The 17,475-nt window shown below is 52.8% G+C and overlaps 1 protein-coding gene across 3 annotated transcripts; it reads right to left on the reverse strand.

Moving 5' to 3' along the window:
- Positions 1 to 131: 131 nt before the first annotated feature.
- Positions 132 to 17,432, reverse strand: SPATS2 (spermatogenesis associated serine rich 2). Of its 3 annotated transcripts, none has more exons than XM_052702884.1 (12): positions 17,315 to 17,432; positions 13,275 to 13,354; positions 12,911 to 13,019; positions 11,982 to 12,031; positions 10,578 to 10,836; positions 10,117 to 10,314; positions 9,152 to 9,287; positions 3,991 to 4,049; positions 3,318 to 3,427; positions 2,373 to 2,475; positions 1,796 to 2,004; positions 132 to 1,059 (listed from the first exon to the last, which is right to left on the reverse strand). In XM_052702884.1, exons 1-12 carry the CDS (start codon positions 17,337 to 17,339, stop codon positions 787 to 789), a joined length of 1,611 nt encoding a protein of 536 aa, XP_052558844.1. In that variant the 5' UTR covers positions 17,340 to 17,432; the 3' UTR covers positions 132 to 786. The 3 variants fall into 3 exon arrangements, with proteins under 3 accessions (XP_052558844.1, XP_052558843.1, XP_052558845.1); XM_052702883.1 differs by having other exon boundaries at positions 10,117 to 10,317; XM_052702885.1 differs by lacking the exon at positions 17,315 to 17,432 and adding an exon at positions 15,493 to 17,278 and having other exon boundaries at positions 10,117 to 10,317.
- Positions 17,433 to 17,475: the final 43 nt, after the last annotated feature.

Here is a 17,475-nt window from a genome sequence, read left to right on the forward strand (position 1 = left end):
CCAAGGATTAACCCTGCCCTCCTGCTGCCTTCCTGGGAGGACCTGATCCTTTCCCCCACTGCACCCTAAACTGCTGGCTGTTGGAGGCAGGAAGGAACAGAGAGCATTAATTAATGGACAGTACTAACGAACACGAACATTGCCTTTTATTCGGACAATGCTAAGTAACGGCCATCACCGCTTGGTAGCAGCTAAGATTAGCTCTGCTAATTGATATTGCTCCTTAATTTAGGGTGGGTCTGGACAGAGAGGGAGGTGAGTTGAACAAAGAGTTTTCCCCTCTACATAAACCAGAGAAGAACACGCTGTGCAGTGTGCACAGGGTCCTGCTGGCACAGCGCTGGGGGCTTAGCCCTCACAACCCCCTCCTGGCTCCTTCAAATTGCCCCCTGCTCCCATTTTGCAGCACTTGTCCTCGTTGCCAGCACGAGGGCTGGGCTGTCCTGGGGCCGTTCCTTCAATGTGAGACCCCAGGGTCAGGGCAGAGTGGGGACAAAGAGGCTGGGGGCTGCGTTTGGGCCCCCTCTGCCTACAGTGACATCAGAGCCATGGAGATTTTCTAGAGGGGAAAGAAAAAGGCAACAGTGACAGCAGCAAAGGGGCCCCGAGCCCGGGTGGAGGTGCAGTAGGTGAGAGAACACAAAGCAGACGTCAGAGAAAGAGAAGGAAAGAAAAAATAATAATAATAATGGCACAAGAACTGAGAAGTGTAAACTTTCCTTTGTTAATATCTCTAGCTAGGAGCTTCCTACAGTCTCGTCCCCTTAGGGCAGAAGTGGGGAAACCTCAGGAGCTGGCTCCCTCCTGGCGGCTGGCGCGGGGCTTGCGCTGCGGGAGCCCTTTGCTGTGCGTGGCTGCAGCTCCGGCCGCAGCTCCGGGCTCCGGGGGCTGCACTTGGTGGGGGCTGCCCGGGCTGCTCTGGTGCCGGCCAAGTGCCGGAGCTGCTCCGCCGCGGTGCCGGGGGCCGCCGGACCGCCTGGCCGGGGGAGGAGCGGCGTGGGACTGCGGCCGGGAGCCCGGTGGTGCCGGTGGTCCCGATCGCCTGTTCCCTGGGGCAGCCTGGAAGAGAAAGAGAGAGGAGAGGGACAGATCCCACGCTGAGGGCTGCGGCCGCCCGCTGACGCAGCGCCGAGGCGACGCGTTTCGCGCAACGCTCCTCCTCCGCGTCGGGGAAGAGAAAAAGCCCAAACGCGGTGCGAATCAGAACCCAGAGGCTGCGCGCCCTCAGACCTCTCCTGCTCCTCGGGGAACTTGGAAACCCCAAAGCTCACGGGAAACAGATGGCAGAGGCACCTCACTGCTCCCCAGAGAGGTGGGAAAACAAAACCACTCAAAGCCGATGTGAAGCGGAGCTTGGGAAGCGTGTGCCCTCCTACCACTCCCCAGAGTTTGGAAATCACAAATGCCCGTATCTGAGGTGAAGCAGAACCTGCAGACTATGAACCCCGTGCCTCTCACTACCCAGAGAGTTTGGAATACAGAAACCCCAACAGAAAAGTGAGGCAGAGCCTGGAGATGGAGCGCTCTCACACTCACCCCATCCTCAGAGAAAGCAAAACCTCTGAGGTCTCGCATGATGCAGAGCCCACAGTTTACACCAGACCCCGTGCCCCTCCTGCTCGTCAGAGAGCTGGCAAAACAAAAACCCCGCGCTGCCAGGTGATGCAGAGCTCACAGCCCGTGCCCATCACACCTCCCTGAAAGGGGGGAAAACAAAACCCCTCCAAAATCACCCCAGAAGCAAAGGCAGAGAAGCGGGGCTGCGGCAGCCCTCCCAGCCCCAGGGCACACGTACCTCTCGGTGGGGCTGGGGGGGGTGGCTGCCTGCACCCTCCACGGCCGCCTCCATGGAGGACGGGGGCTTCTTGCTCGCTGTGGTAAGGCTGATGGCAGAGGCACAGGCGGGGCTGGAGGGAGCAGAGATGTTGCTGGGGCTGCTTGGGGACACGGCTGTGACGGAGCTGCAGCGGGAGCGAGTGGAGTAGCTGTTCTTCGGGTGAGAAACTGGAAAAGAAAGACCCCAAAACGTGCGCTGTGTGTGTGGGGGGGTCCTGACTGCTCACCCTTCAACCTCTGTTGGGATCCTGGGGCAGAACTGTTGGAGCAGCTCAGGGCTGGAGCTGAAGGCGTGAAGGGATAGCAGAGCTTTTCCTGGTGAGATTTGGGTTTGGTTTTGTGGACTGTGAGAAAGAGAAGGAAGGAGAACGGCCCCCATGGCCAAAGAACGGGGAACCCCAAAGACCTCCCCCATCTGCTCGGGAGAAACAGAGCACCCAGCACAGCCCCCTCCCAGGCTGCTGCTTTCCCATCTGGGGAAATACAGGGAGTTTTCGTGATGGCAAGGCCTCGGCTGCCCGGCCCTCCCTGCTCACCTTGCCCAAAGGCAGCAATGCTCTTCTTCAACGCGTCGATGTCACACGTAAACCGTGCCACTCTGCCCAGCTCCTCATCATACTTGCGCTCGCTTACAAAGTGCTGCGAGGAAAAAAGAACACAGTCATGTTAATTCCAATCCCTGCACCCAACCAGAGCATAGGAATGGAGACAGAAGTCTCCAGTCTGGGGCTTGTAACAGATATCTGAGGCGGATGCTGCTGGAAAAAAAGCCTTGGCTGAAAAGGCAGACGGCTGCAAGGGCTTGAGAAATGAGGAAAAGGTTTCTGCATGACTTCCACCAGCTTCACTCGGGTTGTTTCAGTCCCACGGTGGCTCCAGCACTGCTCAGGATGTAGATAGAAGCAGAATTCCTCAGCACCACCAATCCTGCTCAGGGCTGGGAACTGCCCTGAACTGCAGCACCAGCAGCTGGATTCTCAAGCTGGAGCTTAATTGATCCTTCACACAACTTTGTGCTGACCTCTTGCAGGCAGGAGCCGGCGTGCCAGAGAGCAGAGGTGGTTTCTGGCATATAAAAGTGTTTCATGGAATATAAAAGCAGCTTCTGCGCAGCGGGCAGGCTCTGTGAGCTGGGTGGAAAGGCAGAGGTCAGCCTGCACCATGGGAGGCTCTCAGCACTCTGCTGACGACAAAGCTGTGGCGTTGCCACGTTCCCAGCTCATTGCCAACGCACAGCAGCCAAAGGTTGAAGTGCAGGCACCAAGGGGTTAACGTTTGGATGATCATTTGTTGGTATTTTGCAAACCACGTATCCAAAGTTAAGATTCAGGATGAATTTGTGCCCTCCTGCACGGCTGCAGAGAGCAGCAGCAGCGAATTTGGAAAAGACGCCGCACCAAAACTTTGCTCTTCTGAAACCCAGGTGGTTACAAAAACGTGCAGAGGGTTTGGGTGAGACGAAGCAGGAGCCAAAAGCTCACCTTGATATCAGCTCGGAGCTCGACCAGCTGCTCCTCTGACATCCGCACTGCCACGTCGGTCAACTTCTTCAGGGCCTCTGCCTTCTTCTGCCGGCTCATCAGGATCTCCACTGCAGAACAAAGCACAGCTCTGAGGCTGGAGCAGCCCCAGCCTGGCCCCTCATTGGTAAGCAGCAGGTTCCCCCTGTCAGTGCTGCGCCAGCTGCACAGCAGCCCCAGCATCACCCTCCTGCAGCTGTGTATGTCTCCAGACTGAACCTGAGCTTGAAGCGGGCACCACGTGCTGTTTTAGCTGCTGAGTGCCTTCCCACGTCCCCTGAGCTGCAGGGTGCAGTGCTGTTGGTGCTGTAGGGTGCAGTGCTGTTGGTGCTGTGAGCACCCTTTCCAGCTCCCCAGGAACGCCAAAATGTTCAGCGGTGCCTTTAGGAGAGCACAGCTCATCCCACAGCTCATCCCTGCCTGTTCTGCAGGCACAGAACAAAAGCCTCAAACTGCAAAATCCAGTCCCAGTATGCATGGTGTACTGTTTTGTCTGTTCCCAAATACACAGTGCTCTACATAGAGTGAAAAGGAAACAAGGGAGAAAAATCTGCTTCCAATGGGGCTGTCTCTAGAGCACAGCACCACCTGCAGATCTACAGGCTGGGTGCTCAATGGGAGGAGGGAGCCTTACTTGCTTCTGCCTTCACTTTGTCCATCTCAGCCAGCAACGCCACCTCGCGATCCATGAGGCTGGGGAAGAACACAGAGAAGGGATTTAACACCAAAGGGGACCACAGAATCCCACAGCAGAAGCACGGTGGGTCTCTGGGTAGGCCAGCCATGAGCAGGGACCAACAGAGGGCAGCAGGAGCCTTGGTTCTGAGCTCTGCTGGCACCACAGCTTCAGTCAGCACCTGGCTGCATTTCTAAAAACCTGCTTGGTGTGTGGTCACCGTGCTCTGATAAAGTCAGAGGTGAGGGGAGAGAAGCAGCAGCTGCACAGCTCTGGGCTTTATTGCAGAGGAAAGCCGTGGTGCAATGCTTGCAGAGTTGCTCAGAATGCTCAAGCCACAAGCAGGACCCACAGCACTGGGGGTGGGCAGCAGCCTCTCAGGAGCAACACGGTGAAGGCACCTGATTGCAGTGCTTCACTCTTAGCTTATTCCAGTGCACCAAACTGTCTGCCAGCCCTGGAACCCAAATTCTACTGTTCTGCAGCACTTCAGGGCAGGGCACATCCAAAAGGGCTGAGGGAGCACGCAGTGGGCACAGCCCCCACCACGCACCCATCTCTTGAAGCCTGAGGATTTTTCAGCCACCTGAGAGCACCCAAGGTGCACCACAGGAGATTCAGCAGGCTCTGAACGTGGCTGTTGCCATGAGACCACAATTCCCCCAGGCATTGTGGCTGCAGCCTCTGTGCAAGCAGAGTTGTACCACTACCCACCAAGACTCAGGTTGCAACGGCAGGAGAGAAAACACTCACAGCACAGAGGCAGGTGCTGGCTTCAGCTTTGTTCCTTGCAGAAACAAACCCAGACCCTCATATTGACCCTTCCTACAGATGCTTTTGTGCTTCCACGCTGCTCCTGCAACGTCCTTGGCACTGAGTCTGTGCTTCCCCTAGCAGCTCAAGTGCATTCAGCATCCTGCCTATCAATGAACTTCCCTTCTGTTTTCCTAATACAAAAGCCCAGTCTTCCTTTTGCCTGTTAGCTTTACAAGGCTTTCCATGCAGACACAGCGTAACAACAGCCCTCCAACTCAGGCCACAGGCTTTTCAGTGAGAACAGTCTGCTTGAAAACAGGGAGGAATAATATTTCTCCTCGAAAACCATAGGGCATCTGAAAGGCAAACTCCAACCACCGCTCCCACTCCTCTGCGTGCCAGAGAGGACTGAAGCAGGATCAATTTGAACAACTCCCTCTGAACAGCAGCTTTGACATTTGGCAGCTTCTGTTGATTTACGGCTCTCTGTCCATCTGCCTTTTCAGGGCAGGGATTGTTTCTGCTCGCAGCACAGCGGGGGCCTGAGCCAGGTCAGGCAGTCGCGGCCCAACTGCACAAATACAACGGCGTGTGTCAGAAGCGACACTAATAAGGCTTCACCTTCCTTCCAGCTGTCTCCCGTGTGGCTCAGCGGCGTGGAGCAAGGGGCAGGGGGTGGGGAGATGCCCATCCCACAGAGAGATGCCCATATATTCTGTGAGGAGCTAAGCAGGCAGGATCCCAATGCGGATACAGCACTGCCTTGATGAACTTGAGCCAGCTGTGCTGCACCTACCCCTATCACCTCCTCCCTGAATGCACACACACACACACATCCCTGGCTCTGCCTGCTTTATATGAGCTTTATGTGGGCTGTTTGGGGCTTTCTCCTGCAAGCAAACCAGCAGGAACCTTGACAAAAGATTACAGCCCGCGTCCCTTTGTCATTTAATTTACTCAGCGGAGCTCAGCTGGAGTCCTTTACCCAATTTTACAGTTGGGCTGGCTGAGGAACAGAGGTCATGTTGCTGTGCCTGATGTTGGCGTGAGGAGCAGCTCGATCAGACCCCGGCAGCCTCCCATAGCTGAGCACACCGCCCTCCAGCTGCCAGATCCGCTCAGGAATGCGCTCAGTCCTGGGCTGCTGTGTGCTGGGACAAGACCACATAAATCTGAGAGACTGAGCTTGGACAAAGCACGCTTTGGGAGGAAGAAAAAGGGGAAGGAGGTGAACTGAGACCTGCTGAGGACCGAAGCAGCACTGAGTGCTTGGTTGTGAGCTGCTGTCAGGAGAGATACCTGCAGCCCAGCAGCCCCTGCAAGATGCTGTAGCATGAGCACGATGCCCGCTTTGAGGTCAGGCTCTGTGCAGCAGCCCCGAGGGTTGCCTGCAGGGCAGCTGCCACCTTTAAGCCCCACGCTGCAGCAGTGACAAACCTCAATACAGCCCCGTGCCTGTGGAAGCACTGAAGCTGAACGTCCCCTCTGCACCCACGAAGGCTCAGAGTGCTTTCTGCAGCACAGACAGAAAAACATGCTGGGAATTCAGGGTTGTTGGGACTCCCTCATTCAAGTTACCCGACCACCTCCCAGTCCTACAGAGCAGGAATCGACACCTCTGCTCAGGATGGATTTTGGAGATCATGGTGCAGCATTAGAGCCCCCTCACCCTCACTTCTGCCTGCACCAGCACGCTGCCAAGAGAGAGAAGATGAAGGTCCAAACCTGCGGAAGCCTTGCTGGTTCAAAGGACACCTGAAGCACGTTTGTGACACACAAGCGAAAACAGTCTGCACTTTGCTACTAATGCCCTGTCTCAGATGAACAAACCTGCCTTTAAATCAGGTTTTCCTTTGGTAGAAAGCCAGTTGGAGCTATGATTCAGCAAGAGGATTTAGCTATTGGGTCCTGACTTGTGTCATAGGCTTTAAAAATACACTAATTATTCTCCAGGTCGCAAAGGGAGCTGGGGGAAGAAAAGAAAATGTGACTGTACGATTTCTGTTCTGCTCAACTGCGTCATTTTTGGGATAAGGAAAGCAGGCTGCACTCTGCAGAGCCGTGGCCAACGGAGCGTGGCATTTGCCAAGGGAGGCTCTGGTGGCCCCACGCCAGGCGGATCCACACATCCTCCTGTGCCCAGGGCCACACGAGGCTCTTTCACCTTCGGGAACGTGACGTGAGAGGTGCGGAGCCGATAGCGGCGAGGCAAAGGGCAAAGCAGCGCTCACACAGACCCAAAGCAGTGACATTTTCCATCCTGAGGACGGGATTTCACAGATTTTACTGTACACGCACTGAGAGGTCGACAAAAAACAATCAGCCCTACTTTATATGGAGATGATACTGAAGCAGCCCCAGCTGCCATTCAGTAGGACAAAACCACTAACAAAGTACGGTGTAATACTCTAATTAAGTTAGGACTACAGATGTCTCAGCTACTGAGGGGTAAATCCCCTCCAGAACCCTCAGCTATTGGCGGGGTAAATTCCTACTACTGCAACAACACAAGAGAGGGAAGCTGGGAGCTCTGTGCCGTGGAAGTCATGAGCATAAAAAAGAATAAGAACGCAGCTGAGGGCAAACAGACACCCCCAACCATGTGGGTCCGCTCTTCTTTAAGGTCAAAAGTCAGCCAGAAACACCTCCTGTCACTACTTTCAGCACTCTGAACTTAAACGCAGGGCAGCATTCCACTTCAGGAGAGCACTTCCTGGTGGCAAAGTTCAACCCCAGCAGGCACACAAATAGAAAGCCTCACACGGATCAACAAGGTTTGCTAAAAGGCTTCGAGCACAGCCAGCTCCGTATCACCACCACTGTGCACTCCTGCCTTGGAGGCCACGCAGTTTGCAGATGCAGATCACTTCTGACACGGATCTGCAAGACTGCCAAATATCTGCTTTAATCCTGCGGTGCGATATCAGCTTTTTGGTTACCTGTCAAATATTACTCACTTCTGGCAAAAGGAACTGAGGGAGTTGGCTGACGCAGCCACCAAGGCACCCTTGGTAAGGTGAAGTCCCTGGTGACTGGAAGAAAAGCAAAGTCAGACCCGTTGCTAGGAAGGGTGGAAAGGATGAGGCAGGGAACCACTGAATTGTCAGCCTCACCTCTGAGCTGGGGGAGATCATGGGGCAGATGCTCCTGGCAGTGATGCTAAGGCACGTGGAAGAGAGGGAGGTGATAGGGGATGAGCAGCATAGCTTTACCAAGGGCAGGTCCTGCCTGATCGTAAAAATGACAGCGCAACTGAGTCAGCAGACAAGGGAAGAGCCACTGATGTCATCTATCTGGACTTTGACGCAGCCTGCCATAAAATCCTTCCCTCCAAACTGGAAAGACGGGCAGACTGCTCAGCTGGATACGATTTTGTACCCAGACAGCGGTGGCTGAGGGCTCAGTGTCCAGATGGAGAGCAGTGATGTGTGGTGCCCCCCGAGGGTCAGTGCTGGGACCAGAGCTCCTGAACATCAACAGAGAGCTGGGCAGAGGGAGTGAGCGCACCCTCAGCGAGTTCGGAGACGATGAGACCAGCAGGGAACTCTCTGTGCAGTTTCTTACACTTCTTTATCAAATGCACTCGTGTTTGTATAACCAAGAACAATTTCTCACTAACAGATCCAATCAGCCAAGGCACTGAGTGCATCTGGTGTCAGGACTTTGGGAACGTCACTGCGAAGTGCTTACCCAAAGCAATGAAAATGGTAATTAAAAAGACCTGAGTGCACCTGGAGGGAACACTGTGCACTGTATTCAAAGCTTGGTTTAAAAACGGAGAAGCAGCGCCCTGCTGTATGATCATTACTGTGTGTGTGTGTACCTTCAGAAGGAGCCTGCTCTTCCACTCTGTATGCAACCCAAATTTGCAGATTTCAAATACAAATGTTTGTTTTGAAGAGACACAGACTGCTGCACTCCCTGCTCCCAGCACAGCCAACGCCAGCACCCAGCTAGCAGCACGTTACCCAGCGAGTTCCTCCCACCCTCTGTGCTCAACAGGACTTCAGCAAGGCCGAGTTAACTGCCTCATGCAGACACAGAATCAAAGTTTGCCAAGGAGCCGGATGGACAACAAAGCCCTGAATGGGGCACGGAGCTCCTGCTGCATGTGGGCAGTGAGCTCCAACGCAGGCTTTGCACAGCTGCCTGCAAAAAGCCTCTACAAATTGCAGAGCACAGGCCTTCAGACATGGGCTTAATTCCTGACGACACGCTGAGCTCTCAAGCGCTGACAAACGGTGCTCGGCCAGCGGGGCAAACACAAGCTTGTCATTAGCCTGACTGGAGAGCTGCAGTTTTATTCTGAATTCATTGATCTTAATCCTCAACACATCTGGATCCGTTCCTACATTTCACTTACCTACTCTGCAGCTCAGCAAATACCTGCTTCATCTTCTTAATGGAAGCATCCATTTCCTCTTTCACCACCACCCGGTACCGAGCCAGTGAGACGGTGCAGCGCTGGAGATCCTTCACTGATTTTTCAATATTAGAACCTACCAAGAGACAGAGAGAACTTAAACAGCCATGTCAATCACACTGCTAAATCCTCCCAGCAGGGGAAATCAGGAGAACGCTTTCCCTCTTACTTTTAAACTATGTCCTGCCTGGTTTTAATACCTCCTTTCCCTCCCCCGTTACAGAGGCACTCGGTTCAGCAGAAGTTCTGCAGGCTTTCCACCAAGGAAAGCTCTCCCAGAGCTTGAAGGACTTCATTCTGTGAGCAGGGGCATCTCTACAGTTTCAAATTCACAACAGTAACCAAATGCATCTGAGTTGTTTTGGGTTAGGGGCACAGCCACCGCCTCACCTCACTGAGCTAAGCACGACAACCACGTTCACCACCGCTGTCTCAGGTCCTCCTGTCCCCTCTTGTTATCGTAAGAGAAAGCACACGAAAGAGAAAAAAACCACGGGTAACAGGAGGCTGTCACTTCTTGTAACAGGGCTGGTCCCAACTACTGTCCTCTTGACACGTTCGCACAACAGATGAGAAAGAACCCAAAGGCTCTGCGAGGGAGCAGAGAAGAATGGGCTAAGCGTATGCAGCGAGGCTGCCTCCCGCCCTGCCTTCTCACACATACGGGTTTGCTGCTCCAGGCACTACATCTAAACTGCTGTCAAGATTCCTGCTGTGCATGGGGAAGAGGAGGAGCAGAGTGCAAGTTAGAGGCCAGATAATAAGAAGTGTGTTAGCTTGTATTAAAATCAACGTCCAGCCTGCCTCAGCGCCGTCCGTCAGCAACGCAGCGGATGAGATGGTGAGAATTTGGCTGCTGGCAACCCGCCGTGACACAAGGGAGGGTGCAGACCCGGGGGCCTTACCCAGCTTCTTGTTTGCAGGTGAGAAGGCGACGTTGTCCAGGCGCACAGCAGGCAGGGAGGTGGGGGCCGTGGGTCTGGAGCCAGACCTGCTGGCGCTGTGCTGATCAGGACGCTGTCTGAGAGACGAAGGGCTCTGGGCAGGGTGCATGGTGAGAGATTTGGTGTCGAGGTCTGCTATTCCATTCTCTAGTTGAGGCACTGCCAGAGCAAAGCACACTGGTGTGAAGGGGGGGACAGGGGACGATGACACACACAGAAGACAGCAGAACGCTCACCAGCCCTCTAGGACCACAAGCAGAAATCAAAGCTTGGGGTGAGCTGCCCTTTCCTGGAGGACCATACAAACAAATCAGCTCTCAAAGCTGACCCCGGTCAAAGGAGGGACACAAAAGGCGAGAGGCAGCTCCTCTGCTTTTTAAACACCCAGCGGGAGCCTCCTGCCGCTTCTTCTGGGGACTAACCTGTTCTCTCAGGCATGTCTGGCACCGAGGCCTCGCAATCCTCCAGCTCTCTGGCATCAATTGAAAGCGCATCCAGCCCTTCGCTGAGCGAGTCCACCGACTCCGTGTCATGGGCACAGCCGTTGACATGGAAACCGTTAATTCCCCCCTTCTCCGAGTTTGCTGACTGCTCCTCTTCAGTGGACACCAATTTCCTGGGGTCTGTGGGGCCAGGGTTCGCCTCGGCTTGTGGTTTCGGTTTGGTTTTCTTCTTCTTGTTCTGAGGATTAGGCATCCACACCACAGAGAGAGAGAGAGAGAGAAAGAAAAATAAAAACGTTAAGCTTTAATTCCTGAAGGGAAAATTAAGCTTGTGCTTACCGCCTGAAAGTAGCTGAATTAAATGCCTTTTCAGCCAGCCCTGTTGTTGATCCTGTTAACAGCAGGAGGGATTCATTCAACAATGAGGACAGATATAGAGGCATTAACGACGAGCAAACTCATTATCCCCTCCAACGGTGTGCCAGCGAGCCCAAGGCATGGGATGAGGGCTGTGGGAAGCAGTGGGGCTGTGGGGGGCTGCCCCACTCCCCTCGGGTGCTGCCCTAGCCCTCGCTCTGACAGCAATTCCCTCGATCCCCAGCACACGGCTCTTCGGTCACATTCCTCCCCTCTCTATTTTATCCTGGTGCTTTTTAAGTATTCAAAGGAGTCCTTTTGAATAATTATGATTTTCTTCCTGTCCTGGTGGATTTGGACATTATAATATCAAGTTCTGGAAAACTTTGCAAATCTTCCTTTAACCGTTTCGCAGAGGTCTGAGCACAGAGCTGGGCAGGGAAGCCTACATGACACAGAAATATTTCCACAGAGCTCAGCATTAAATGCAACTGTTCAGCTCCAAAGGTTACCGATGAAAAATGGAACAGCACAACCATCTGAGCAGTGAATTACGGAGCTCTGCTGCAGCAAACGGACCTGAGAAAGATTTACTTCAGCGTGGGGCTGGGTGTGTGGATTAGGAGTCCTGCAGAGGGTCAGCAAAACAAAAGCTATTGCAAGGGCTGTAAGTCTAGAAGCTTTTTTCAGCCCAACGCAATGTCTCTGACAACGAAACCCAGTGCAGACGTGATGTTAGGGGTTAGCTTGCAACGAAGGCCCCATGCAAAATCCCTGCTCTTAGCAGCGAGGCGCCTGGTAACACAGCAATCATCTCTGCCAGTCTGCTCTGCTGCCAGCAGTGTGCATGCATGCACAGAACGGTGCAGAACACGTTTGCTCTCTGGCTTCTCATCTCATCAAAATTACCAGGAAGGCAGAGAACGGCAGGCAGTCTCGATTTATGCTCTCCCTCATCCTCAAAGAAATAATAATAACAATAAAAAAAAGACAACTGCATTTGCAAGGTATATTCAGAAGTGTTACCTTTTTTTTGCCTGTCACAGTCCATTCCTTCAATACTTCACTGGCGTTACCTGAAAGAAAAAGCAGTGATGAGCAGTGAGGATGGCACACATGCAGTGCCAACAGCAAGAGCCACCTTCTCTGAGGTCACAAAATCCAGTTAGCACTTCAAAGTATTTCAAAACCCATCTGAGTTTCAAAGTACAAACAGCAGAAAAAATGAAGCTGAAGACGTTCCCTGCTTTGTACACATGAGTGAGAGTTTCTGTAATTGAGTATCTAACCCCCATTACCTAAAGAGTTATCAAGTCCTTATCTCTGCCTTAACCTCGAGTTAGACAAACATCAACATGTGTGGGTGAGCTGAGAAGCTCCACAGGCTGCTTGCCATGTGGGGCATGTGCTGCACTCTGACCCTGCTGCAGGAGCTCCTGAAGGCCCACAGACACAGCAGGTATGAGTGACTAGAGGAGGGCCACTGAGATGATCAGAGGGCTGGAGCACCTCTCCTGTGAAGAACGGTTGAGGGAACCGGGTTTGTTTAACCTGGAGAAGGCTCCAGGGAGACTTCACTGTGGCCTTCCAGTACTTGAAGGGAGCTCGTATATATAAACAGGAGGGGGAATGGGTGTTTACATGGGTGGATAGCGACAGGACAAGAGGAAATGGTTTTCAACTGAGACAGGGGTTAGATATTAGGAGAAAGCTTTTTACTCAGAGGGTGGTGATGCACCCAGGTTGCCCAGGGAGGCTGTGGATGCCCCATCCCTGGAGGCATTCAAGGCCAGGCTGGATGTGGCTCTGGGCAGCCTGGTCTGCTGGTTGGAGACCCTGCATGCAGCAGGGGGGGTTGAAACTACGTGATACGTGATCACTGTGGTCCTTTTCAACCCAGGCCATTCTATGATCCTATGACTCTATGACAGAGCCCAGAAGCCCACTGCAGTTACCTTCCATAAATGCTTGCACTGTTTTGTCCACGCAGTTGTCAAAATGCTGGAGCACGAGGACAATCTCATTGTTGCTCCTGTTTGGGACTATGGCACGCACTGCGTTGATCTGGAGGGAAGAGAAGAGGTCGACAGGTGAAGCATTTGCTCTACCTCACATTGCAGCCCTGTGCAAGCAGTTTGAACACCTTAACCGATGCCCTTCCTTATCAAACTTTCATATGCCAGAATGATTTAGCCCGAATAAAATTCTTCTCCTGAAAGAAGCACAGTTAGCTCTCAGACAGAAGCATATTTAACCTCTGACAGCAGATAAAGACGCAGTACTAAAATGGCAAGCTGAATTCCCCCGAGATGCACTTACCTTCTCCTTCATGTTTTCAAAGGTTCCTCCTTGGGCCATCACAGTGTTGGACTGCACATCGAAAATGAATCCAGATGGATCTGTGAAGACAAAGGAGATGGGAAACTCAAGTCGGAACGTTCAGGTGCTGGGAGACATCTGGAGAGCATGGTCAGCTCCAGTGGTTACAGTGCTTGCTGGGCAGTTCTACCAAACAGAGGGCAATTAGCTGCTGAGAGCAAAGCACACAGTGCCCCAACCTTAATTAAAGGACAGATTCTGTTCCTCCCGCCACGTTACAGGGAGCCAATGAAACTGCTTCAGCTGCAGCTCTGCTTCAAGCCAGTTGCAGACCAAGCCACAAAGAAGCAAACAGCCCTAGCAGGGCTGGTGTGACATAAACCATTAGCAAAGCAGGCTGATTGCACCCTCACATTTCTGCATCAATCCCTCTGTGAGCCCAGCAACAAAGAGCTAATGATCCCCTCAGCAGCACGTTACCAACCTCCCCCACCTGGAGATACAAGAAGGCAACCAGACTGATGAATGGCTCTGGAGACTGAGCAGCTCACGCTCCCCACCAGCTCCCATCCTCGGGGCAATGCTAATCTTCCAGATAGACACCAGAGCAGAGCCAGCCTCCAGCAACAGATTCACTCCCTGCCATCCCTGCCCTGGGATCACCTCGCATGCCAAAGGCCCAAGCATCTAAATTTGGGATTTTGGGGAAGGAAATGCATCCAACAGCCCGCTCTGGTGGGTCACCACCCCTTGCTGCTGATTCACGTCCCTTCCCTCACCTCCTCCAAATTACTCACACGCAGTTTTGAGACACACCATTGACTTCAGCGGTTCCCAGACATTGATGTAGCATTTAAACCGAGATGCCTCCAAACGCAGTGACAGAATTGTGAACATGATGGAAAGGTCAGGCTCTTATTTAGGCTACAGATGAACGCTTAAATTCTTCCCTCGCTCCGTCCTTCCCCATTTCAGCCCCATGAGTGAGATTGTCTCCTGTTTTTGAAGCTCACGCAAGTTTGAGCTCCCAACTTTCCGGCCCTTCATCTTGTAAATGGCTCTCAGATTCCCATCACCGAGTGAGAATTAGAGATCTTTTCTCAAAACCCTCACTGCAGAACAACCACCGAGGACCCAGGTGCCAAGGAAGATGAAGCTCAGCTCCCCTCTGCAGCGCTCAATCCTACCCCTTCCTACAGCTGTGTCTGTGCTGGAGCTCTTGCAGACGGAGCTGTCAGCACCTCACTCCCACCACAGCTCCAGCTTCCAGCCACGGTCCTCCCAGCAGCTAAAACGTTGATCATGCAAAAATTATGCAACGGAGATTTCACTGTGTTCATGTGATGCTGCCCAGGAGTGCTCCCGAGCATCATTAGAAGGGCTGCTGGCACTCAGGTCTCTGGCGGTGGCGGGGATCTGCAGGAATGGATGGAATTGAAAATGCTCCATCCTCATGGGCAGACGTCTGGCTGCTGCCACTGCCTTCAGGATTTGGGGAATGAACACCTTCGTGGGGCTGTGGCTGTGCATGGCAGCACGGAACGCCGTGTCATTTGGATGCTGTTGCATGAAAACACACAGCGCTGCCCTGCGGATGCGATGCAGTAACTCCAGAACCATGGTCCTAATTGCTTCTGTGCCCATAACTGCAGCTCCCAGAAAAAGGAGGGGGCAAGAAATCACTCATCCCACATCATTTACTTCTGTGCTTTGGCACTGTTTCATAAATTGCTTCTCTGCAACAGAAGCACCAAAGCTGCCAAGAAGAATCTGCCCTGCCCAGCACCACACTGCCTGCTCACTTCAGTTTCCTTCTCCTGTAACTCCATTAATCAGTCACTCCTACGTGAAAGGTGTGCAAAAACAGCCCAAGAAATACCCATTCTGTTTCCTGGGACATCAGGAACCCAGCAGCCTAGGGCAGCCCTGCCCATTCTGGGTCGTCCTGACTCCTGTTTGCCACTGCAGGACTGAACATAGAAACAAATCATTTAGCTTACAAAACTAGGAGTGTATCGCTACCCGCTGAGCAGAAATTAACACTGAGATACAAACCAGCACAGATCAAGGCCCCTGCAGGACTTTCCAGCATCCTCCCTCTTTCCCTATGATCCAGGAGCACAGACACCACCACCACACATGCCTCTAAGCCCCTCCTTCCCCACAGAGCACATTAAGATGCACGAGGGAGTCCATCTGGCTCACAAACTGCACTCACCCCATCACTGCCTCCAATCCAGAGCTGGGGCTCAGTGCCTCCATCAGCTGCTGCAGGAACTATCTTAACACCCTGTGGTGTGGTCACTGTGCTTCAAGGAGGAGCCCAAGGAGGTGGCAGCTGCACCTCGGGGCTTTGTCTAGACAAGAAATGCCACGTTACTGCTGTTGTTGTAAATAGATCCGAATGGCCCAAGCATTCATTGCAGCTCTAAGTCCAAACCTGACCCCCAGAGACGTGGGGGTCTCCTTCCCCAAGAGATCCAAGCCCTCCTGATGCTTTTTTGTGCATCCTGCTTTAGCACATGATCGGACTGAGGGTCTGCACGTGTCCTTTCCAACTCTGACAGTTCTGGGATTCCCTCTCCCAGCCAAAGGCTGAGGAAGCAGCATTACACAGAGCTGGGATTCAGCAGAGCTTCCACTTGAATGGCACGCTGTTAGATGAGGGATGAGATTAAAACAGAACTTCCCCCACACCACACCTGTGCCATTTTCCCCTCCCCAAGTTCACGCAGGGCAATTTTTCACCAACAGCGATGCCCCCTTGATGTATACGGAGAAGGAAGAGCCCAAGGGCTGCACTGCATCCATGCCCAAATTCCATACCCACCTCCCAAATCTCACCCACACCCTCCTGAGCAGCTCAGACGCTCACCTTGTTCTGCAGCGCTCTCATGCAACAGCAGCAGGTGGGCTCCTGATTTGCTTTCAGAACTGCTGCATTATTGAAAGCAACCCTCTCACCTCTCAGCACTCCTCACTGCTCCTTTGTTACACAGCAAAGGGGTTTTGTTTGGCTTCCAGAGAAACTGAGAAGACACTCCTTACCTGCACAGGGCCTGCATGACATCTGCTGAGCACACCAGGGCTTCAGCCTGCAGCATCAAATGCTGACAGCCCCGGTGCCCTCCTGGCCTCAGAAACCCAGCAATGCCAGCCCCGCAGGGTTCCCTGCTGCCTCCTGCAGACTTGCCTCTATTCCCCACCACCCTGTTGCTTTTCTCCCCACGCCGTCGCTGACAACAATTGCTGGGCTCCATTTCCAGCAGCAGAGAGAAGACAATTTCCTAACGGCTTGTGTTGGGGCTTCCAAAAGCACGGATGCAGCATTTTAAAAATAACTCCAAAATTATCCTATACAGTAATTTCCATAAGTGCTGCTAATTGCTTCGAACCACGCATGGAGCTGGATGTCAAAGGACAGCAGTGCTGCTCAGGTAGGCACCATTTCTGTGCCAGAGCTGCGAGAGGCAAAAATCTACCGAGAACAAAAGCGCTTCTCTCGAGGCAGAGGACATGGATTGTCAAAGCTCTCGCCTTAAATTATTAATTAGTAGTCAGTGCAAATAAAAAGACAACCATAACCTTCCTAACCCCTACCTCTCCCCCTCCCCACACTTTAGAATTAATGTCTCACGTGCAGCAAACAAGGGCTCTCTGCACTGAGCTGCTTGCTGCAAGAACAGCTTTGTCTTCAATGTGAAACAGCAGAAAAAGGAGAACCTGCACGGGTGCTGCTGAACTAATGAAAATATTTCTTTTCTGCTGCTTTCTGACAGTGAAAATGGGGCAGTATTAATATATGCAGCAAGTCCAGAATCAGAGCTGTCCAGCTGGACAACTGAAACGCTGCTACAAATGTCACAAAACCCAACAGGTTATACGATGTCACCAAGATGGTGACAAGAAGCTGTCAAGCGTCGCCAGCAGCCTGGAGAGGAGTACAGCAGAAGCAATTAACCCCTCTCCTAATTGATAACTTTGGAATCAATCGTGCTGTTTATTGACATTTGATTATAGCACATCCGCATGCATCTTACCTTTTGGGTTTTGCTTTTTAGACATCTTGGTGCGTTTGCTCTGATGAGCAGCTATACGAGAAGGGGGAGGAGGGGAGGGAGAAAAAGAAGTCGTAGCCCTTGAGCAGTGCAGCTGTGATTCACACACGGCCTCCAGTCGAGGAGGGGAGTGGATGGCGTTT

The sequence above is a fragment of the Tympanuchus pallidicinctus genome, unplaced genomic scaffold (assembly GCF_026119805.1).
Source record: "Tympanuchus pallidicinctus isolate F22 unplaced genomic scaffold, pur_lepc_1.0 scaffold47, whole genome shotgun sequence".
Lineage (NCBI taxonomy): Eukaryota > Metazoa > Chordata > Aves > Galliformes > Phasianidae > Tympanuchus > Tympanuchus pallidicinctus.

Bases quoted from the DNA above. Each gene is read 5' to 3' on its own strand.
- SPATS2 (XM_052702883.1), bottom strand. From the start codon at position 17,339: ATGTCTAAAAAGCAAAACCCAAAAG. The intron at 13,355-17,314 runs GTAAGATGCATG...TTGTCTTCACAG, and splicing joins TAAAAAGCAAAACCCAAAAG to ATCCATCTGGATTCATTTTC. The intron at 2,476-3,317 runs GTGAGCTTTTGG...TTTTCCTCGCAG, and splicing joins AGCTCCGAGCTGATATCAAG to CACTTTGTAAGCGAGCGCAA.